Source organism: Lolium perenne, chromosome 6, assembly GCF_019359855.2.
Source record: "Lolium perenne isolate Kyuss_39 chromosome 6, Kyuss_2.0, whole genome shotgun sequence".
Classification (NCBI taxonomy): domain Eukaryota; kingdom Viridiplantae; phylum Streptophyta; class Magnoliopsida; order Poales; family Poaceae; genus Lolium; species Lolium perenne.
The window spans coordinates 60,054,166-60,077,942 of NC_067249.2; the positions used below are offsets into that span (position 1 = coordinate 60,054,166).

Here is a 23,777-nt window from a genome sequence, read left to right on the forward strand (position 1 = left end):
CCATGAACTCATGATCCTTCGTTGGGTACTCGCAGTTCATAGCAATTTTCTTCTCCGTTTCTTCGGTGTAGTTCTGAAAATAGACATTCAACTTCTCGAATGTGTATTGAATTATTGCTATCACGGGCAATGCACAGACACCCTTCAGCGCATTGTTGAAGCACTCATCCATGTTGCTTGCCATTTGACCATATCTCCTCCCATCCTCATCATAAGCTCGTGCCCACTTTGAGTTAAATATAAGGTGCCTCTGAAGAAACTCAAAACCACCCGGGCTGAGGTCTTTGTGCTTGAGCAAGCCGTTGTATAGGTTTGCGAAGCGGGGCTCGGAGTAAGCGAGGCAACAATCTTGAAGAAGGTCAGACAACTCTTTGGTTTTGCATGCCCGGTAGAAGTTTGCACAAAAATGCCTCATGCACCATCGGTGGTGCAAGCGAGCATGCCCGGGAATGTCAAGCTCCACTGCATTGAGAATTCCTTAATGACGATCCGAGATGACACACACTTCCTTTGAGGGTGGTATGATCCTCGTCCTCAATATATGGAAAAACCATTGCCAGTTATCATTGTTATCAACCTCTACCAATGCAAAAGCCAATGGTACTAAGCGGTTGCTCGCATCATTTGCAATTGCCACCAATAGTGTGCCCTTGTACTGCCCGGTCAAGAAGGTACCATCGACGGTGACCGGCCTACAATGTTCGAATGCCCTCGTGCATTGCTCGAATGACCAAAATGCACGGTGAAATACCCTCACTCTTTTACCGTCATGCAATGTCATTTTGGTAGTAGAAGGCTCCACCACATGCACCATGCCCGGGTTAGTAGCGGCCATCGCTAACAACAACCTAGGGACTCGGTTGTATGCTTCCTTCCAATCACTGTACAACATCTTGAATAAGGCTTGTTTGACCTTCCATGCCTTCCCATACTTGACGTCGTAGTCAAACTGGGATTTCACCATATCTTGCACGGACCTAATGCTCATGGTTGGAAGTGATGATATCTCAGCCGAGAGCTTGTATGCAATCAACTCGGATGTGAGTTGACGGTGGTCCGGCTGCGCATCCTTGCCATCAAGCTTCGGCCCCCGGCACATGTGAGTGGCTACACAACTTGTTATGTGCCAAGAGAGCCCTTTTTTGAAAGGTCTTGCACGGACAACCCCTGGACACCTTTTATCTATACATTTTAGCGTGTACCGCTTCTTCAAGTCCGAGTGCACAACGATGTAAGGGCGATGATGCTTAATCAAAAACTCCTTCAACCATACCTTCAATTCCAAGAAGGTATCAAACGTGAGCCCTTTAGAGATCATAGCCGTCCTACCATCCACATCTCTCTTGGAAATTGTCCTAGATCCAAGAAGTAAACTTTTGCCACCATCAACCACGGCTGCATTCGCAAAACTAACATCACAGAACATTGGTATCCGAATATCCCGTCCGGTTACCTTCTTGAATATCTCGGCTCTTTCAGCTTTCTTACCCGTCAAGCCATCCTCATCAAGTTCCTCATCGGGTCCATCATCATCCGAGTCCGACACATAGCAACGTGAATAAGGAATGGAGTGGTCCATCTCCTCTTGCGTCCAATATGTATCCAGATCACTGACATTGTTGTCATTCATCTCGAAACCATCACCACCATCGTCATGCTCGTCATACTCCTTCTCCAACGGAGGATCTTGGGCAATGGGAGATTGGACAATGGGAGATTCGGCGGCTTCTTCTTGGCTCATGGGTGGTGGACTCATTGCTTGAACGGGGAGGAGCGCCGGTTAAGGTCAAGCTCGATACGAGCATCAACCGTCTTAGCTGCAAACAACTCCAAATCCTTGTCTTGTGACTCGGCCACCGTCTTCTTGTAAACGGACCAATGTTGCTCGGAGTTGATACACATTGTCTTCCAACGGATGTGCATTCCCCCTAGCATAATGTGAACAACACATACATATATGTGTTCATTAGTTACCATAATCAACATAATCTACCCATACAACCTAGCACACTACCCTTTCTTCTACTTCAACAGCTCTAACATCCAACCAAATCCACATCCACCCTCAAATAAACCTAGGGTTTCACATCTAGGGTTTCACATGTAGATTCAACCAAATACACAAAATTAATGGATGAAAAGGAGGGAAACGGAGGATATTACCTCAAGGAACGGGTTGGAAACGATCTACACGGGCAGATCTGATGAAATCCAAGAGATTTGAATAGGGATTTGAGGGGGGGAGAGAGTCGGCCGCCTTTCTTGAGGGAAGAAGAAACAGAGAGAGGAGAATGGCTGGATCAGGCTGGGGCGGGCTCGCGCGGCCACACATAAGTGGATGTGTGGCGCCCTTGGCATCGGCGCCACACTTTCAGTGTGTGGCGCCGATGGGAGCGACGCCACACATCCTGCCACGTCAGAGTCGAGCACACATCAGCGTCGATCGCGCCACATCGGATGGGCGAGTGGCACCGCCCGCATGGGCGCCACACAGTGAGGTGTGGCGCCGGTGGGAGGGGCGCCACACAAAAGGGTTAGATGGGTAAAATAGTTTGGTCGAAGGGTCAGTCTGTGCTTTTCTTTCATAAAAGGGTTATTTTTGTGTAAATCACCTGGCCTACGTACGCTTTCCGCTCCGGATCAGTTTCTTCGACGCAGTCTTTCACATATGTTCATAGGAGTAGGATGTGTGCGCGTACGTTTATAGAGATGAGTGTGTGCGCGTATTTGTAAGCGTTTTTAATTGTACTGTGTTTCGTAAAAGAAAACGTTGCACCGTATATCCACACAACTCCCACATCCAACGCTTCATAAACCAAAGAGTAAAGCCTGAAAAAAGAAGCTTTGAACTCGTAGGCAGAGTCAGGATTAAACCTTGAACTTAATCTCAAAATGAGCACCCAACTTGGGGATCTCAGTCTAAAGTAGCGTTTAGGTGGTTTGCAAACAAGGGGATTGCTGATGTGGTCATGTTCTTTGTAAATCTCTTAGACAGACATCCTTAGCCCACATATCACGTATAAACCTTCTTAGAGTATCTCCAGCCGTGTCCCCCAAAACCGTCCCCCAAATCGCGCCGGATTGAGCGTTTGGGGGACGTGTTTTGTTCGTGCCGCGTTTGGGGGACGTCGCTCCCCAGCCGCGTCCCCCAAACGCCGCCCCCAAACATTTAAAATATTTTTTTTAGCACATAAACCATTTATATCAAATGTAGCATATGAAAAAAAAATGTTTTCGAGGATTGTTTTCAAATTAAATTACAACAAACAATAAAAAAAGTAATCAAATATAATAAAAAGGGCTAGATGATACATCAAGGTGCCACGGTATTTCCTTTGATCCTCCACAAATGCTCAACGAGATCAGCTTGAAGTTGCTCATGCACATTGCTGTCACGGATCTCTGCGTGCATGGCGAGAAAATCAGCAAAATCTGCAGGCAACTCATGATCAACCTCCGCGAGAGGGCCTTGACACTCATAGGGACCAACATGTGACCTAACATGATTCTTGCGGTCATCCTCGATGATCATATTGTGCATGATCACACAAGCCTGCATCACCTCCCACATTTGGTCGTGAGACCAGCTTAGAGCAGGGTACCGGACAATGGCAAATTGTGCTTGAAGCACACCAAATGCCCGCTCGACATCCTTCTGCCAAGCCTCTGTCGTGTAGCAAAGTGAGAATTCTTCAGACCTGATGGATTCGAGATTGTTTTGACAAAAGTGGCCCATTTTGGATATATACCATCGGCTAGATAATAGCCTTTGGTATATTGGTGGCCATTGATCTCATAGTTGCATGGTGGAGCATGCCCTTCCACTAGTCTGCTGAACACCGGAGACCGCTGCAACACGTTGATGTCATTGTGTGATCCCGCCCTGCCAAAGAAAGAATGCCAAATCCACAGGTCATAATCTGACACAGCTTCAAGCACCACACTGCAATATCCATGACGCCCTTTGTATATACCTTGCCAAGCAAACGGGCAGTTCTTCCATGCCCAGTGCATGCAATCGATGCTTCCAAGCATTCCAGGAAATCCTCTGGCAGCATTTTGTGCCATGATCCTTGCGATCTCTTCCTCGGTTGGCCCTCTCAAGTAGTATTTGCCAAACTTTCCCACCACAGCTCGGCAAAACTTGTACATGCACTCAATGGCAGTAGACTCACTCATGCGAAGGTAGTCGTCATGTGTATCGGCAGGTGCTCCGTATGCAAGCATCCTCATGGCGGCGGTGCACTTCTGAATGGATGAGAACCCGAGAACGCCTACAGCGTCGACCTTGAGCTTGAAGTAGGGGTCGAACTCTCGAACGCCGTGGAGGATATTCATGAACAGACCCTTGCTCATCCTGTACCGGCGCCGAAAATTGTCGGCATGTGTTGCCCCGTCGGCGAAGTAGTCGTTCTGCAGCATGGCATGCCCCTCCATCCTCTGCCGGGGCTTCGACTTCCTTCTTCCCGGCCTTGATCCTCCGCGGCGCGGCCTCTTCCTCTTCTCCGCCTCAGCGTCAAGCATGTCCTGGAGGGACGCGATGATCAGCAAATGCTCCCGCAGGTCGTCGTCGAACGCTTGCTCGTCCTCCAGCAGCAGGGCAACCATCTCATCGTCGCTGTCCATGGCTAAAGCAAAATCAATGGTTAAAATTGCGCCGAGGCAGACGACGCAACAAACAGCGACCAATCGCGCCTACCTGGCAAGTCGTCGAGCACCTTCTGTGCGCGGAGGTGGGGCGGATTTGACGGCGCGTTCTGGGAGGCGCTGGCGACGCAGCGGCGGCGGCACGACCGGCGGGAGCCCCAGCCGCGACAACGGTGCTGACTCGCAGCACAGATCAGACGCCCAAACGGCCGGGAAATCCAGCGGCGGCGGTGGGGTGGGAGGCGCGGGAAGGAAGGAGCGACGAGAAAAGAGGCGCGAACCAACGGTTTATGCAAATAGTCGCCGATATGTGGGAGCCCGCCTCGCTTTTCGTTGTGTCCGGCGTCCCCGGAGCGTCCCCTGTGGGACGGGGACGGGCTCGGGGCGCCGGACACCGTATCGGGCCGCGCCGGACAAAAATGGGCTTTGGGGGACGCGGCTGGAACGCTTTTTTTGTCCGGCGCGCCCCAAATCTCTTTGGGGGACGCTTTGGGGGACGCGACTGAAGATGCTCTTAATTTTTTTAATTTTCTCATCTGCCTCTCGCTATCTCTCTCTCCAGGTCGCGCGCGGTGGCCTTTTCCCGAGCAGTGGCCGAAGCATCCCATCCCGCCGCAGTAGCGGCAGCTGGGGGCGGCGTTGCCGTCTGGCACAACCCGAGCAGCCGCGAAGCTCCCTCCCAAGCAGTACCGGCAGCCGGCAACTACGTCATCCAGCCGTGCAACGACATTTGAGGTGGCACCCCCCTCCCTCACAGCCTCGGGTTCACCTCCCATCTCGAACGGCAGTCGTGCTCCAAACCCGAGCAGTAGCGGCAGCGGAAGCTGCGTTCTCTGTTGTTGCATCGGCAACTGGGCTGCTGGGAGCTAGCCCCCGTCTAGGGCAGACTCGATTTCATCTCCCTTCCCGGCGGCGGCGCTGAAGCAACTGATAAAATTAACATGAAATCAAATAAACAAAGCTGGACTGTGGGTGCAGGGTGGAAAAAGGTAAAACATGTGAAGCCAACTTTTGAAGATACCCGATTAGATTGATGGTTTTTCCAGTTTTTGAAGCAATCGCATTTGGTCATCTGCGCATGAAATTTTTGGGTGCCTTGAAGCTAGACTACACCTGGGCATTCCTTGGGCCTAGACCGGGTTTCAGGCGAGGCCTGAAAAAAACCCGAACCTAAATTCCCAGGCCCGAGCCCGGCCTGGCCTGACCTTCGAGTTTACAAATCGGGCATAAATCCGGCCCGAATAGAGAAAAGCCCGGCCAAGCCCCGACAAGCCCGACCTAAACTAAGCTAAAATCGCGTTTTTTGCAAGCCCGAGCCGGCCTGGCCCGATGTTCGGGCTCAAGAGCCAGGTCCAAGCCTGACCCGACATGCAAGCCCGATCCGGCCCGTCCTGGCCGGGCTGCCCATGCCTAGCTGTAAGCTAGACCCTATCCAATCACCTTCTCAGGTATCTCGAATGAAGCTCCAATCTCGCCATCGCCGCAAGGGACGTAGCTCTGTTTCAGCAGCACGGGTAGCTCCCGCTACCGCCTGCACTTCCTTCCTCATAGACGCGCGGACATGGAGCTCATCAGCCGCCGAGTCAAAAAAAGTCAACAAACACAATACTGATCATGGCGATGTCAGTGAACCCTGTTGAAACGATCATCACACAAGAAACGACTAGGATTTATAAGTTGGGCTTCAGTGTTTAATTCCAACACTGCGTATGGATTTAAGGTTTTTTTCAGACTTTACTCTAAACCAAAATTACGATTGGTGGTAGACGAATGTGATTACGATACGAGCACCAACGTACGACGGGTACCTTCATCTTCTTGTATGAGGCCACGCTTTCGGTCGACCATCCGCCCAAGTCCGGTCAAAGCGGATTCGCTAGTATGGACTCGACACGGTCAATCGGGTACATTTGCCTTAAAGCATGTACATTGGTTTAGACTTTTGGTGTCTGTAATACTCCTCCATGTTATATATAGATAATGATATAGACAGTGTATATAATGGTCTGCTGTAAATTGCTATTTTTAGCCGTAGGTATATGTCAGTATTAATTAGTGATAACCTTCATACAACAACAAAAATGATGTGTGTAAGTTATCTGTAATAAAGCTACAGACTGTCTACAACTTTACAGATAGTTTTCTTCTCTCTCCTCATTCATTTTCATCCATCTTACCAATCACATAGCTATCTCTTACAAATAGCCGAGTCATCATTATTATACATGTCTTAGGGCCTGTTTGTTGTGGCTGGCTGTGACTGGTTGTGGGTGCTGTGCAGAAAAGTTGTTGTCTAGGAGAAGCTGCTTTTCTGAGTGGAAGTCTTTGGCAAACTAGCTGGCTGTCTGGCTGTAACTGCTGAATTGTCTGAAACACCCTTACATTCATGTAGGGTGTGTTTATTGGTAGCACATGTATGTATTGAAACAAAGCTAGACTATATGTAAGTATAAAATACACACTTTATAAAATACACACTAATTCAATATTCCATAAAATACACACTCATTTAATATTCCATAAAATACACACTCATTTAATATTCTGTATTTAACTAGTTGTTTTTTTTTGCAAAAAGGAACACCTTTTTTGCAAAAAGGCCCTAAAACAGAGCACAAAAAATCAATCGGCTCCTCCTGCCTCCAGCTCGATCTGCACGGGAGTCCGGCGGTCAGGCGAAGGAGTGGCGGCGTCCGACGGTCAGGCGAGGGAGTGGAGGCTACCGGCGAGCGGCGTCAGGGTGTGGTGGCGGCCAGCGACCAGGCGGCATCCAGGGGCGGCGGACGGTGTCCAGGGGCAACGGGCGTCGTCCAGGGGCAGCGGCGGCGGCGGCGGCGTCCGGGCGGCTAGGGGAGGGGTGGCGGCGGCGGGCGGCGTCTAGGGCGGCTAGGGGAGGGGTGGCGGCGGCGGCCGGCCCAGGGGCGACGGCGGGCGGCCAGGGGAGGGGCACGGGAGCGAGCAGGTGTGGTTCTATTTCGGGAGGGGCAAGAAAATGCTCGGTTCGGCACGGGCCGGGCTGTTCCTGCGGTGGCATTTTTTCGGTAATTTGAAGCAACGATATGACCTAAACTGTAACCTCCTTCGGTTGACTTGCGGGGAAGCTCGGGAAGCACCTAAAACGGTGCTTTTCCCCATCTAAAAGAAAACTTCTGGATTTTGGAAAAGCCCACCGCGCAGCCGAGCCCTTTGGCTCGTTTGAGCTGCTTATTTTCGTGGAAAGCCTCCAAAAGCTACAACAAACAGGCCCTTAGACTACTCATAGTGGGAGTAACTATAGTAACATAGAGCTACATGCATTGCCAACTAGGCAAATTGATGACATGACATGATATTAAATGAAGAAAGAGATGGTTCTGGTAACTAGCTATGTTACCATAACATCACACTTTTCAAGATAGAATGAGTCTACAAGCTAATTAATACATTTATGCATGATACTACATCTAAGTTACTATGTATTATAAACGTAGAGTATAGTGTCATATGCATGGCACTACTATTACTCCCCACTATGATTAGTCTTAGCTCTATCATCTCTGGTACTCCCTCCATCACAGTTTACACAACGCATCTCCAAATTCATGCATTTTCAGAATAGGAGCGGTTTAAGGCGCAAAGTCATTGATTAGGCAATTAATTGGAGTGTTTTGAGAGCAGTTAGACCCGCAGTTTAATTTCTTTCCCTTTTCTTTCCGTTGTGTGCATGCAAGTGTGAATCAGTCTCCACCTCTCCATGTCCGGGAACAACTCATTAACTGGCCGGGGTTACTAGCTAGGCGCTAATTTCTCGCGTAATTAGACGTAGCTTAATAACTACCAATCCTACTTTCACGCCTTGCCCCCACGATAACACAGCCAATCGCTTTCCACCTTGATTCCAGAGAATTTTGAGGTATGCTGTGTAAACTGTGATGGAGGAAGTAGTTATTAGACTAGTCACAATGCATAGTATGATATAGAAGTATCATGCATATGATACTACTATATGTTACTAACTCCATAATGCATGGTAACATATATTAGTATCATAGTCTCTATATATTAATTGTTTTGTAAAATCTCAATGCAAATATATGTACAAGATTTATTTGACATTAATTTTTCTAGTAGTATGTGCTATGATACAGTATCTACCTATGATACTAGTACCCTCTCTCTCATCCTTAATTACACTGTCACATCAGCATTTTGCATGCATGGAATGCATGATACTACCTATGATACTCCCATTGTGGGTAGTCTTATGTTCAGTACAACTGCGCGTATCTTGTTCAATCACTGCCAACATAATAATCCAGCTCTTGTTGTCACGGAACCAGACAGTATTTTACTACTTTTATGAATGGAGAGTTTCGTACTGCGGGGCAGAGTTGCGCCTCAGACGGGGGAGTGCTGTATAATACTCCCTCCGTCCTCAAATAAGTGGACATCTAGCCTTTAAACTTTGTCCATAAAAGAGTGTACTCCTATCTTTCCAATGCAATTTAATTTCTTCTCTCTCATCGCACGGAAATCAAACCCAATAATATTGAGCACATATTCTTCTTGCTTTTTACATGCAATTAGCTTATTGGAGGTGAAAGAATTAAAGATGAGAGATGCATGTTCCCAATATACTTTTCACTCCACCTCATAATTTATCTTGAAAACCCCGCAGGTACACTTATTTGTGGACGGAGGGAGTACTGTTCATGTCTACGTGCGCGGATCGAGCTGCCGATGGGAGTATTACTGTAGCACACACAGGGATCCGTTCGTGCGTCTTGCGTGCGGAATATAGTGTCATTTGTCAACGCACGTCACGTGCTCCTGCTCGTGACTTCATTAGTCAACGCGGAGCCGACGACACTGCGCGTGTAAAACTTTTGCAAGCTCAGCACGTATTTACGTGTAATGACTCAACCGGCATCACAAAAAATTATTCTCCGAAATGAAAGCAAATTTGTTTTATTTGTCACCGCGTTGTATTATATGGGCTACAGCCTTGATATGAAGTCCACGAATGCTTCATGGGCTATATACTATGAAAGGTAGGAGCGGTCGGAGACAAACTTTCAGAAAGTGCCTTTTGGCAAGTGAGTAACATATTTCTAGGACTTAAAAATATCTAAAATTAAATACATACATATATCTTCCCATTCCTAAGGTAAGGTAGAAATTTCATGGAACAATATATACAGTATTTTTTAACTATACGAAAAGGAAAAATTTCTGGCAAAAAGTCTGTGTTTTCAAACCTATACACATAGCCACATTTTTCTGTAGCTCAAAATGCAGTGTAATGTCTACCAAAATTTCGCACGAGTATTCAAGACATGTGACTGTGTTCATGTATTAATTTTAGTAATCTTTTGAAACATATAAATACAATTTTCATATACTCTGTATTTTAAACGCCAGGAGAACCAAATCTGCTCTCACAAATTTTGGTCTCACTGATGCTAAAATTTCAGACAACTTCTGGTTGACTCTCGTTGACTCATTGTAATTTCAGACAACTTCTAGATGACTCTCATTGACTCATTGTTATTCAAGTTCTTCCTTAACAGACTTCGACAACACCACGGCAACCTCAACAACGGCTCTGATGGTGTTGCTGCAGCGACTTTCCCATTCAAGTTGTATGTTCTTTTCATCTCGCGGCTAACATTCAGTTTGCCATTGGATGATATGCCATTACTAGGCACTTGTTTTGCAATAGATTAGGCATAAGTATACATCTCAAGCGCAATAAAGTCAACCATGAAAATCTTGGTTAACCTGCTGACATACATGTTAGAATAGCACGATCATAGCGTACGGCATCAACTTTCTATATGTAGGTTTCCACATTTAGGCCACCATCCGTGCACCTTGCTGGTTTTGAACTCCAACAAACCAACCACAAGCAGTACGTTTATCTGCGTGTGTGTGGCGATATCTACGGGCATCCCACTAACGTGTCTGCCCGTCCGATTGTACACGGCGTTAGGAACGATGATGAGTCAACGCATATTTCTTCTCCAGTTGCTTGGAAGCCCAACAGCTGCCCTACATCTGTTTTTGTCAACGATGCATCGTGCGGAGTAGTAGTTGAGTACCAGCCGTGACACTGATTTTTTTTTATATAGATTTCAAACCGCCAGGCACCGCTGACGGATTAAACAAGTTTGTGTTCTAGCGGGTGTGCTTGGAAGCTGGCTGTCCGAGCCAGTAACTTAACGTGTCACGGATCTTACTACTGTAGTATTGTTCTTTAGGAAATTCCATATGCACAGTAAATTATTTGCTTGTCGTATGTCTAAATATCACTTATCAGATTCACAAAACAAAATCACTTACTCCACTGAATTTGCAGTTTTAAATATACCACTGAATTTTGCACCCGGTGCTGGTCTATCACTTCCGTCGGGTGTCCGTTAGTTAACAGTCAAGTGGCTGTTGAAAAGAGCCTTAAATTGTGGTGATTTTGCCACTTCATGAAGAAATATCGGATTAGTCCAGAATTTTGGAAGATATTGTGTTGTCATGATTATGTCACTAGAGTTTCTAACATATGTAGTACGCCAATTGAAAAAACGCATATAATATGGATGCAACAAATATAGTGTCAACCACATTTCCCTTTCTTTAGCGTAGCTTCAAAAGAAATCATAATAAATATCACTAGCACATATATCCGATTTTAACAGGACTTAAAGTCATCACTACTCCTTTTTAAATCCTCTACATGGTCAACGCCTGGTCAACTAAACAAGGTGGCAAATACAAATGGACAAATTTGATTCGGCACATGCAAAAAGGTTTAAAAACTCGGCAACAGTAAAATTTCAAACCTCGCCAAAATTTCAAAACTTCTTTCTGATCTGTCAATATTCACCCAATTTTGACGTAATATAAACTTAGCCTAAAATTTGTCTAAACTTTTAAAACTTCTTTCGGCTCTGCCAATATTCACCCAATTTGGACGTAATCTAGACTTAGAGCATCTCCAGTCGCGTCCCCCAAATGACGTTTGGGGGACGGCGGACAAGAAATGGAGAAAAACACGGTCCAGTCGCGTCCCCCAAAGCTAAATAGCGCCGGACACAAAAATAGCGTCCGGACGCATGCATGCAGCCCTTCTCCCCACATGTCATTCTATTTTCCCACACTTTCTCTCACCTACTTTTCCCACATGAGATGGTCCCCTCTACTAAAATGCATGCATCCGGACGCTGTTTGAGGAACGCGGCTGGGAAGGGTCTCTTTTTTGTACAGATTTTTAGTCTCTTTTTGTCAGGCGCGGTCCCAAACGTGCCCCAAATCATTTGTGCCAGACGTTTTTTGAGGGACGCGACTGGAGATGCTCTTAGTCAAAAAATAGTTTTGGATAATTGGATCTATCCATTGCAAATATTTCGATACCCACTAGAATTATCTAAATTCAACCAAAAGTTCTTTAAATTTCATTCAGTTTTCGAACAGATAATTTCCTTGGTGATCTACATAAAAATTCCACGTCAATTTCTTATTACTTGTAAGTTCAGTATTGACGGCTGTGTATAACTTGAACGGCACAATAGTTCAAGAAAGGATGCAGAAGTGCAGAACTAGTCAAGATCTCTACATAGTTGAAATCGGCCCAGATGAGTCATCGGTACCTCGGCTTTTCCGGTCTGCACGACGAAGCTGTTTGAGGCACGACGAAGTTACTCGCACACTATGCATTGCACTGCATATTTGCATATGCTTCTACGGAAGTTTACGGAAGTCATCAGGTCAGCCGTGCATGCCGTGCTGCACGTGGACGGCCACTCGTTTTCAACCGACCATCTGACGACTCGTGTCTTTTCATCCCACGTCTCCAACTGGCTACCTACTGTTGCGCGGTTGTACGTATTGTGCGTGATTGCACTTTGGTGAAATTTCCGTGCCCATGCTACCGGCCATATGCGTGCCCGCGCCCGGCGCACACTGTAATACTGTACAACATATTCCCCTGCTACTTTTTGTCTGCAATTTATACGGGGACTTAAATTCAACACTTAATTATAAAGTCCGGTTGTAGTGAGTGGAGATTTGGTGCACATTGGCACTAATGGTCCTGCTTTTTAAAACATAAAGAAAATTATAACTCTTACTTTTAAAAAATCTGAAAAATAGGATGTAGCCAGTAAGGTAATGCATAAACGTGTAAATTATCAGGTCAAAATAATGTGTGGATCTGGTTATCATACTTTGGAATCTAAAGAAATAGCAAAATTGTGGAACTGGTTATCACATTTTGAAATCTAAAAAAAATCATATTTTATTATTTTTGTGTAGACCATAATAAGAAGAATATTTCCTTGTGATTCTGCAAGCTTGTAAGATATATCATTACAAAGTCCAGAATCGTTTTCAATTCTTTTAGAACTTATTAATATGTTGTTGAATCTTTTAATGTAGAGGGATCACTGGAGCTTATGTGTCAAAACAATTTCTTGGGTTATATTAGTAATAATTCTTCGTCCATAAAAGAATGTCTTAGTTTTTTTTTAAAATTTGAATATATATACTAAATAACATATGTATATGCTATCTATTTTTCAAATCTAAGAGCATCTCCAGCCGCGTCCCCCAAACCGTCCCCTAAACCACGCCGGATTGAGCGTTTGGGGGACGTGTTTCGTTCGTGCCGTCTTTGGGGGACGTCGCTCCCCAGTCGCGTCCCCCAAACAAAAATTCGGAAATTTTAAACTTAACGAGATTCGACTAAGATTCGTCCAAACTTCCAAGATTCGAACGAAATTTGACTAAATTTAAACTAAACCTAATCTAGAACCACTTGCGGCGGCCGGAGGCGTCGTAGTACTGCTCGAAGTTGTACATGTCGTCGGTGACGACCTCCTGCTTGACGCGCTCGCCGACGGGCTCGTCGATGGGCTCGTCCTTCACCGCGCCGCTTGGTCCTGCCTCGTCGTCGTCGGTGAGGTCCACCAGCGGCTTGCCGGAGTCGCGGATGGACAAGGCGATCGCCGCGTCGAGGTCGCCCCTCCAGGCGTCCTTGTCGTCCATGGACGCCAAGAACGCCGCCCGCAGACCTGGGCAGTCCCCGGTGCGTCCCATTTGGGACGGGGACGGGCTCGGGGCGCCGGACACCAAATGGGGGCGCGCCGGACAAAAATGGGCTTTGGGGGACGCGGCTGAAACGCATTTTCTGTCCGGCGCGCCCCAAATCCCTTTGGGGGACGCGGCTAGAGATGCTCTAAGGCATCTAGATAGTGGTAGTAGTAAATAGAATATCTCCAAGCTGTACCTAATTGTAATGTATGCGTATATAAGCAACTTGAGCAGCACGGTAAAGTGTCACCATCTCGCAACCGACCCTTACATCCCTCGCTAAAAGGGAATGAAAAAAACACGAATATCTTCAGTCTTGTTCCGTTGTTCGTTGGTTCACCGGGGAAGAAGCACATCTATATCAGGACATGGTCACGTGGACGACCGGACGCTAGCAAGGCGGCACTTCTACTTCGGGGTCGCCGGAGAAGAATGGGTCAGAAGAAAGAACACACCGTTTCGTTCGATCAGTCCTGTCAAGCAAGGTTTTTTTATAAATGGTAAAAACTGCGAGGGTGTCATTTTTTTGGCGAGACGTTGGGATGATTTGAGATTCTCCGTTGCTTTGCTTGGGTCAGGAGTCAGGACTGGGGAGTCGCCAGCTAGCTGCACTTGTACTATCTCCTTGCAACGGAGCAAGCGCAGTTACTTCGGTTGCAAGGATACTCCGGGCAGATACTTCGAGCTGAATTTATATTATTTTAGTCAAGTTATACTAACTCACTGACAATTATTATGGATTGGAGAAATACCATGGAGGCATGGACAACGAAAACAATACTCCAGTCGCGTCCCCTAAATGAGGTTTGCAAAACATGAGTAAAGGTTTGGTTAGAGCATCTCCAGTCGCGTCCCCTAAATGAGGTTTGAGGGACGGCGGATAAGAAATGGGGAAAATCGTGTTTCAGTTGCGTCCCCCAAAGCTAAATAGCGTCCCATTTTATGTCCGGCGTCCCTGGTAGAGACTCTATTCTCTACCGGGGACGCCGGACACAAAAATAGCGTCCGGATGCATGCATGCAGCCCCTAGTCCCCACATGCTAGTCTCTTTCTCCACACTTTCTCTCAACTACTTTTTCCACATGGGGTGGTCCCCTCTATTAAAATGCATGCATCCGGACGCTGTTTGAGGGACGCGGCTGGGAAGGGCCTCTTTTTTTTACAGATTTTTGGTCTCTCTTTTTGTCCGGCGCGGTCCCAAACGTGCCCCAAATCATTTGTGCCGGACGCTTTTTGAGGGACGCGACTGGAGATGCTCTTAATTCATAATCAAACAAGAACTAACTTATTTCTCGGTCAGAGGTAATTCAATTTCAGTTGCAACTAATGATTGACACAAATACAAGAAAACATTTTTGTTCCCAGTTGCAGCATATTCCCCTATACTATATACCCGTCAGAATTATGTGCTACATTTTTCTTTTCATTGAGAGTCGAGCTGCCGTATGGGCCCCTGGCGCCAGCGACTGAAAGGTAGTGAAACGTAGCATCTACCAAAGGCGGCCACTGTTTGGTTGCTATCTTTGCTTGTGTGTGCCCGAATGTGTGCGGTAAGAAAGAAGTCCACATAACCCACTATGTATTTTGTTTGAGACACTAAACTCCCTAACTATTAATTGGAAAAATTCCCCCCAACTATGGAATACCCGGCAAGTCACTCTCTAGATCTGGATTAGGCTGTTTTGAGAGGTGGTTTTAGCAACGGGTCCAGTCGAACTGCACCGTATTTCCCACCGCTCGTCTCTTCCCCACCACATTGCCACTACTCTCATTTCCCACCGCATCGCCGCCGCTCACATCCAGCCTCTTCCCAACCGTTGTGCCGCTCAGACGTGGAGAGAGGGGCCTCGTTTAGGGGAACGCGGCTGGAAACAGACATCCTCCAAAAGCGGGCACCTTGCGGTGTCTCCCAAACACTCAATTCGGTGTTTTATCCGGATGTGAGTGGAGGTGCTCTTATTCTGTAATAAATGAAGCATAAGTGTAAGTATATATCTTAATCGCAATAAAGTCAACCAAGAAAATCTTAGTTAACCTGCTGATATATACATGATCATAGCATGATCATAGCTACCAACAGAGGCGGAAAATGAGAGAGCGTACATCATCAACTTTCTTTTTGTAGGATTCCACATTCACTAGTGGAGAAGAGGCCTTTGGTCCCAAGCAAATGTCCCAGTGCTGAACCAAACCGGGTCCAATGGGGGCATTGGTCCCGGTTCGTTTCTGCCCAGGACGACCCCACCCGCTGGCGCCTGTCCTGTAGTGGCCTTTGGACCCGGTTTGTATTACAAACCGGGACTAAAGGGTCCACCGCAGGGCGCCGCAGGCCGTGTCAGTCGTGGGGAACCCTTTAGTCCCGGTTTGTAATACAAACCAGGTCCAAAGGCCCCGCCTCTGGCTATATAACCTTGCCCCTGCCCAAGTGTGAGCCACACTTGGCCATTTTTTCACTATCTTCACAAGAGGGGTGTATTGCTTTCCTCTCTTCTTCACATGCACAAGAGGTGTTTGATGAAATGCTTAAGAGGATTTGCCACTTGAGTTTACACAAATCAAGCCACACTTAACTTGCTTTTTTCTTCTTCATCGAGGTTAACAACTTTATCCTTTTCATCTGCAATTGATAAAATGCATGTGTATATATACATCGTGATGTTCTGTAATGGTTTTGATCAGCTTAATTATATCATGCAAATGAATCGGTAATGGATGTACATTGACCGACGGTTTGACGAGTTCACTGCGGGCCTGGATAATTTTATGGCCGTGGCGGAGGCAAACAAACATGGTGGCTTCATGTATTGTCAATGTGTGGACTGCAAGAATACCGTAAATTACGCTCACTCGAGTCTCATTCACAGCCACCTTCTGTGATCCGGTTTCATGCCCAGTTACTATTGTTGGACCAAGCACGGAGAAAGAGGGGTTATGATGGAAGACAATGACGAAGAGGAAGAGGATGATGACGGTTATCCCAATTTCCCTGAATACGATGATACTGCAGAAGGCAATGAAGACAATGAAGTAGAAGATCAAGAGGCACCAGATGAGCCTGCTGATGATGATCTTGGCCGGGCCATTGCTGATGCAAGGAGAGAATGTGAAACTGAAAAGGAAAGGTTGGCCTTCGACAAGATGATAGAAGATCACAACAAATTGTTATACCCAACTTGCGAAGATGGCCATAAGAAGCTAGGCAAAGACACTGGAATTGTTGCAATGGAAGGCGTAGAACGGTGTCACCGACTCAGGATTTGGAAAGTTGCGACAATAATTAAGAGGAAGCTTCCAAGGGGTAACGAATTGGCCGCCGATGCGTACGTAGCGATGAATATTGTCTTCCCTCTAGGATTAGATGTGCAAAAGATACATGCATGCATTAATGACTGCATCCTCTACCGCGATGAGTACGAGAATTTGGATGCATGTCCGGTGTGCACTGCATTGCGGTATAAGATCAGACGAGATGACCCTGGTGATGTTGAGGGCGAGCGCCCCGGGGAAGAGGGTTCTGCCAAGGTTATGTGGTATGCTCCTATAATACCACGGCTGAAACGCTTGTTCGAAATAAAGAGCATGCTAGGTTGTTGCGATAGCACAAAGAAGACCGTAAGAAAGACGTGATGTTGAGGCACCTGCTGATGGCTCCCAATGGAGAAAAATCGATAGAGAGTTCCCAAACTTTGCACAGGATGCAAGGAACTTACGGTTTGGTCTAAGTACAGATGGCATGAATCCTTTTGGAGAGCAGCTGCAGCCATAGCACCTGGCTTTGTGACTCTTTGTATATATAACCTTCCTCCTTGGTTGTGCATGAAGCGGAAGTTCATTATGATGCCGGTGCTCATACAAGGCCCGAAGCAACCCGGGAACGACATTGATGTGTACAGAAGCCATTAGTTGAAGAACTTCTACAGCTGTGGTCTCTAGCGGTGTACGTGTGTGGGACGAGCACAAGCGGGAGGAATTTGACCTAAGAGCGCTGCTTTTCGTAACCATCAATGACTGGCCTGCTCTTGGTAACATTTCGACGATCAAACAAGGGATACAATGCATGCACGCACCGTTTACATGAGCTCGAAGGTGATTATTTGGAAAAATGTAAGAAGGTCGTGTACAGGGCATCGTCGATTTCTTAGGCTTACCCATCCCGTAAGAAAGAAAGGCAAGCATTACAACGGTGAGGCTGATCACCGGAGGAAGCCTCTCCATCGTGATGGTGTTGATATATTTGGTATGGTCAAGGATCTAGATGTAATATTTGGAAAGGGTCTGGCGGACGGTGCATTTCCGAATGACGATGCCGGACACGCGCCCATGTGGAAGAAGAAATCTATATTTTGGGATCTACACTATTGGGAAGTCTTAGAGGTCCGCTCTTCAATCGATGTGATGCACGTGACGAAGAATCTTTGCGTGAACCTGCTAGGCTTTACGGGCGTGTACGGGAAGACAAAAGATACACCGAAGCACGGGAGGACCAGCAACGTAGGAAAGACCCCAAAAAGCTGCATGAGAGAGTTAAAGGACGTCATTACTCCAGCTACGCTCTTACAAAAGCGAGAGAAGGAAATATTTTTTGAATGTACGAGCGGTATCAAGGTCCCGTCTGGCTTCTCCTCCAATATAAAGGGAATAATAAATATGGAGAAGAAAACATTCCCGAACACGAAGTCTCATGACATCACGTGATAATGACACAGTTGCTTCCGATTGCATTGAGAGGGCTTCTACCGGAAAATGTTCGATCGCCCATTGTGAAGCTATGTGCATTCCTCAATGCAATTTCTCGAAGGTAATAAATCCAGAAATTCTACCGAGGTTGCGTAATGATGTGGTCCAATGTCTCGTTAGTTTTGAGCTGGTGTTCCCACCATCCTTCTTCAATATTATGACACATCTCCTCGTTCACCTGGTCGATGAGATTTGCATTCTCGGTCTGTGTTTCTACACAATATGTTCCCCTTCGAGAGGTTCATGGGAGTCTTAAAGAAATATGTTCATAACCGTGCTAGGCCAGAAGGAAGCATCTCCAAGGGCTATGGAACAGAGGAGGTCATTGAATTCTGTGTTGACTTTATTTCTGACCTTAAGCCGATTGGTGTTCCTGAATCGCGGCATGAAGGGAGACTAAGTGGAAAAGGCACGCTAGGAAGGAAATCAATGATATGTAGGGACGGGATTTTTTTGACTCAAGCACACTACACAGTTCTACAAAGTTCCACCTTGGTGGCTCCGTATATCGGTGACCACAAGAACTTTCTACGCTCCCAGAACCCGGGCGATCGAACGATTGGATTAGACGTGAACACATGTCGACTTTCGGCGGTTGGTTGCAAAAACATCTCTGAATAACAAAGATATTGAAGATCGGTTGTACTTGCCTGTGACACCATCTTCGACTGTAGTGACTTTCCAAGGGTACGAGATAAATGGGAATACATTTTACACGATCGCCCAAGATAAAAAGAGCACCAACCAAAACAGTGGTGTCCGGTTCGATGCAATAATGAATGAAGGCCCAAATGACACATATTATGGTTACATAGAGGATATATGGGAACTTGACTATGGACCTTCTTTTAAGGTCCCTTTGTTTAGGTGCAAATGGGTCAACAAAACAGGAGGCGGGGTTCAGGTAGACAAGTTGTATGGAATGACAACAGTGGATCTCAACAATCTTGGGTATAGAGACGAACCATTCGTCCTAGCCAAGGATGTGGCCCAGGTTTTCTATGTGAAGGATATGTCTACCAAACCAAGAAAAAGGAAACATAAGGAAACAAATACATCAAACGATGAGCCAAAGCGCCACATAGTTCTTTCTGGAAAAAGAAACATCATGGGAGTGGAGGACAAGACAGACATGTCAGAAGATTATAATCAGTTTGATGAAATTCCACCCTTCAGAGTGAACATTGATCCAAGCATCAAGTTAAATGATGAAGATGCTCCATGGTTACGGCCGAAGAAGATTAATTAAATGATGAAGATGCTCCATCATCAAGTTAATTGAAGAATGTTCATGGCACAAATGAGTATCTCAACATGGCAATCAATTTCTCATTTATTTTTGTGTAATCATGTAACTGTATGTAAGATATTAAAAGTGGAGATGCGCCACGGGAGATTTCCCAACCCTTTCCCCAACACTGTTAGATGAGATGTAGTCGTTCAGGGGCTTGCAGGAAAAAATTCCAAGGCGATTTACGAAGATGCCGTAGGGCATGTGCACCAACGACATCTTCGAGAAACTGCGCCACGGGAGATTTCCCAACCCTTTCCCCAACACTGTTAGATGAGATGTAGTCATTTAGGGGCTTGCAGGGAAAAATTCCGAGGAGCAGCTTCCGAAGATGTCGTAGGGCGTGTGCACCAACGACATCTTCGAGAAGCTGCGCCACGGGAGATTTCCCAACCCTTCCCTTCATCCATGGGAATGAAACTCTGCTTCGCTTGTTGATCTGCTTGGCAAGGCGTATCGATGCTCCTTTTATAGGCACGGCACCTCTTCTACTTTGTCTTGTTCCTTCGACAGGGCGTCGTGCGCTACATGCTTTATCTCATCGAGCAGTGCGTCCACCCATGCGTTCTTATCCTGCCGACATCTTTAGTCCCGGTTGTACCCACCAGCCGGGACTAAAGGTTACCCACACGTCCTTATCCCACCGACAGTTTTGTTAGATGACACAAAAAAGGATCTTTAGTCCCGGTTGTACCCACCAGCCGGGACTAAAGGTTACCCACACGTCCTTATCCCACCGACAGTTTTTGGCGCCACTGCGTTCCCGCCTATTTTTCTTCCCGCGCTTTCCACTGCTTCCCGCCTCCGTCCTCCCGCCATTTTTTCACTATATATATGTTGGCTTGGCCTCCATTTACATATCACATCTAGACTCATATCTGCAAACCTCATCACCAGGTCACATGGCTTCCATCGTATCTCTAACCCTCCGGGAGGCGGAGGCGCTTTGCGCGTCGAACTACCCCTGCCCGCCGGGCTACCGCGTCCCTACCGGCTGGTTGCTGAGCGTCGGAGGGGTACCGGTCCCTCCTGTCCCTCTAGGTGTGGCGCGCGAGATGGCCATCACGAACCACTACTACTTCGAGCTCACGCCAGAGCAGCGGAGGAATCCCCAGTGGCATCCCGACTACAGCCCGACTTGGGAAAGCTTCTTCATCAATCGGCGTGAGAGGGCGCTCGCCAGGCACGAGGAGGGCGGCCCGCCTCCTTTGAACTTCAACGAGGCCGGCCGTCGGCTGTGGTGGCGTGACCGGACTCTCCAGGGCGTCATGGCCCACCGTGGCCCCCGCCTGCGCTACCCTCAGTCCCAGCCCACGCGTGCTCTCCTGCCGAGGTTTGACTACCGCGACCCCGATGCCAGCGACGATGATGACGGCGACTACGACTACAGTGGCGAGTACTATAGGGCTAGGCACGAGTATGACTGAATGACTCGAACAGTCGAATCTGGCCATGTATCTTAATTAATTTTCAGTTGAGCTAGGCACGAGTACTATAGGGCTAGGCACGAGTACTATCTGGCCATGTATCTTAATTAATTTTCAGTTGAGTTCTGTACTTTAATTCCACATGTAATCTGGCGGGAAACTTTTCTCATCATCAGCGTCTGCCACAACGACTTTATTGAAAATAGAATTAAAATAGATAAACAACTAGTCTAGTCGATCTACTCGTCGTCGGAGGTTGTCTCGGTCCAAATGTCGTCCCACCGAGGGTCGTTGTCGGCCCAAGTTGTATTCGGGTTATCGAGCTCGAACACGGCGACGGCCCGACGGTGGCGCCTGTTGGACCTGCGTTGTGCCCGGAGGTCAGCGAAGAACGCGGCGGTGTTGTCGACGTCGTTGGGGAACTGCGCCCTCCACTGGCGCATCAAATCCTCGTCGTGCTCGGCGATTGCGATCCGGCGCTGCACCTAGCGGTGGCGGCGACGGTCCTCGTCGTCGACGAGGCACGGCGTCGGCGCGAGGAACTCCGCCTCCTCTAGCGATTCGACGTCTGGGAAGTTCATGTCGCACCGTGGCCGCCGAAATCGCCATGCGGCCGCGTCGTAAGCGCGCGCCGCCAGCTCCGGGGTGTTGTACGTGCCGAGGGTGAGCCGGAAGCCACCGGCGCATCTCGGCGTAGAACCTACCGTTCGGACATGGCGGTGGCGGTGGCGACGGTGGCCTGTATATGGCGGTGGCGGTGGTGGGCAGTACACGGCGGTGGCCCGTACATGGCGGTGACGGTGGTGGCCAAGCGGTGGCGGTGGCGACGGTGGCCTGTACATGGCGGTGGCAGTGGTGGGCAGTACACGGCGGTGGCCCGTACATGGCGGTGACGGTGGTGGTCAGGCGGTGGCGGTGGCGACGGTGGCCAGTACACGGCGGTGGCGACGGTGGCCAGTACACGGCGGTGGCCTGTACATGGCGGTGGCGGTGGTGGGCAGTACACGGCGGTGGCCCGTACATGGCGGTGACGGTGGTGGCCAGGCGGTGGGGGTGGTGGGCAGTACACGGCGGTGGCCCGTACATGGCGGTGACGGTGGTGGCCAGGCGGTGGCGGTGGCGACGGTGGCCTGTACATGCATGGCGGTGGCGGCGGTGGACACGTGTGGCAGTGCGGTGGCTTTTTTTTCATTTGAAATAAGGCGGGAATGAAACTTTTTTAAAAAAGTGGCCTTTGGACCCGGTTTGTATTACAAACCGGGACTAAAGGCCTTTTTTGCGCGCGCAGCGAAAACGCAGCAAAAATGGCCTTTAGTCCCGGTTTCTATTACAAACCGGGACCAAAGGGGGGTCTTTGGTCCCGGTTTGTAAGACGAACCGGGACCAAAGGGGGGGGCACTATAACTGCAACTCCTTCGTCTCCGCGGAGATCAATCCCGCGGAGACGAACGAGCGCACGCCGCCAGGCTGCCCAAAACTCGCGCGCCGTCGCTGCCGCCGCCCCTGCCGCACGCAACCGCCGCCTCCGCACGACGCCGCCGCCGCACGATGCCGCCTCCTCCTCGGCCGCGCGCACGCAACCGCCGCGCGCCGTCTCCGCCGCCTCCTCTCTCCGCCGGCAACCGCCGCCGTCTCCACCGTGCGCAACCGCCGCCGTCTCCGCCGCCTCCTCTCCGCCGGCAACCGCCGCCGTCGCCGCCTCCTCGTCGACCGCGCCTCCTCTCCGCCGGCAACCGCCGCCGTCGCCGCCTCCTCGTCGACCGCGCCTCCTCCTCCGCCGGCAAGAGGTGAGCCGGCCGGCCCCCTCTTTTTTTTTATTGTTATTTATATTTGTAAAATTATTGTGTTGTTGGTATATTAATTGTTAGTATAGTACTTAATTAGAAAAAATGTTAGTATGTTAATTAGTATAGTTAGCTAGAAATAGTATAGTTGTTACTATTACTATAGTTAGAAAAATTAGTTATAAGTACTTGTTAGATAAAAAGTTATATGTTAGGAAAGTAGTGAAAATTATAGTTAGAAAAAAGTTATGAAAATAATATTTGTTAGAAATAAGATAGAAAATTATAGTTACAAAATTATAGTAGTGAAAATTATTAGTATAGTTAATCTGATATGTTAGAAAAAGTAGTGAAAATTATAGTTAGAAAATTGTTAGTATAGTTAATCCGGTCGTGCGGGCGGCCTTGCCGGTGCCGAGTCGGTGGCGGTGCCCCTAGTTGATCGACTAGATGCATTAACTAATTAAATTGTACTGACTATGAATTATTTCTTTTTTAGCCCTCCGGATCGAGCACTTCTTCTGTAAAGTCGAGGAAGCGAGGCCCGGCCAAAAAGTTGGATGACGGTGTTAGGCACGACATCACCCACATCGAAAAGGATGGTAAACCGATTGCTCCAGAGAAAGGTGCAAAGGCATTTATAGCTCAATGCGGAGTGCTTGTTAGGGACCACGTCCCGATCACCGTTCGAGAATGGCACAAGCCGAAGGGACTAGTCTTGTCTGCGAGAGGAAGAAGCTCAAGGTCTTTATATCGATGATGTAGCCAAAAACAGCATTATGAACAAGCTCATGTCACATTTCAACATAGTACCCGAAGAGGGGGGTG

The 23,777-nt window shown here is 47.9% G+C and overlaps 1 protein-coding gene across 1 annotated transcript; it reads right to left on the reverse strand.

Moving 5' to 3' along the window:
* Positions 1-1,752: 1,752 nt before the first annotated feature.
* Positions 1,753-5,492, reverse strand: LOC139832407 (uncharacterized). The gene is made up of 3 exons (XM_071822161.1): positions 4,700-5,492; positions 4,026-4,628; positions 1,753-1,928 (listed from the first exon to the last, which is right to left on the reverse strand). Exons 1-3 carry the CDS (start codon positions 5,490-5,492, stop codon positions 1,753-1,755), a joined length of 1,572 nt encoding a protein of 523 aa, XP_071678262.1.
* Positions 5,493-23,777: the final 18,285 nt, after the last annotated feature.

Coding starts and splice junctions, on each gene's coding strand:
- LOC139832407 (XM_071822161.1), bottom strand. CDS start 5,492: ATGCAACAACAGAGAACGCAGCTTCCGCTGCCGCTACTGCTCGGGTTT. Junction 4,629..4,699: donor GGTGCTCGACGACTTGCCAG/GTAGGCGCGATT, acceptor ATTTTGCTTTAG/CCATGGACAGCGACGATGAG. Junction 1,929..4,025: donor ATTTCCTGGAATGCTTGGAA/GCATCGATTGCA, acceptor ACATTATGCTAG/GGGGAATGCACATCCGTTGG.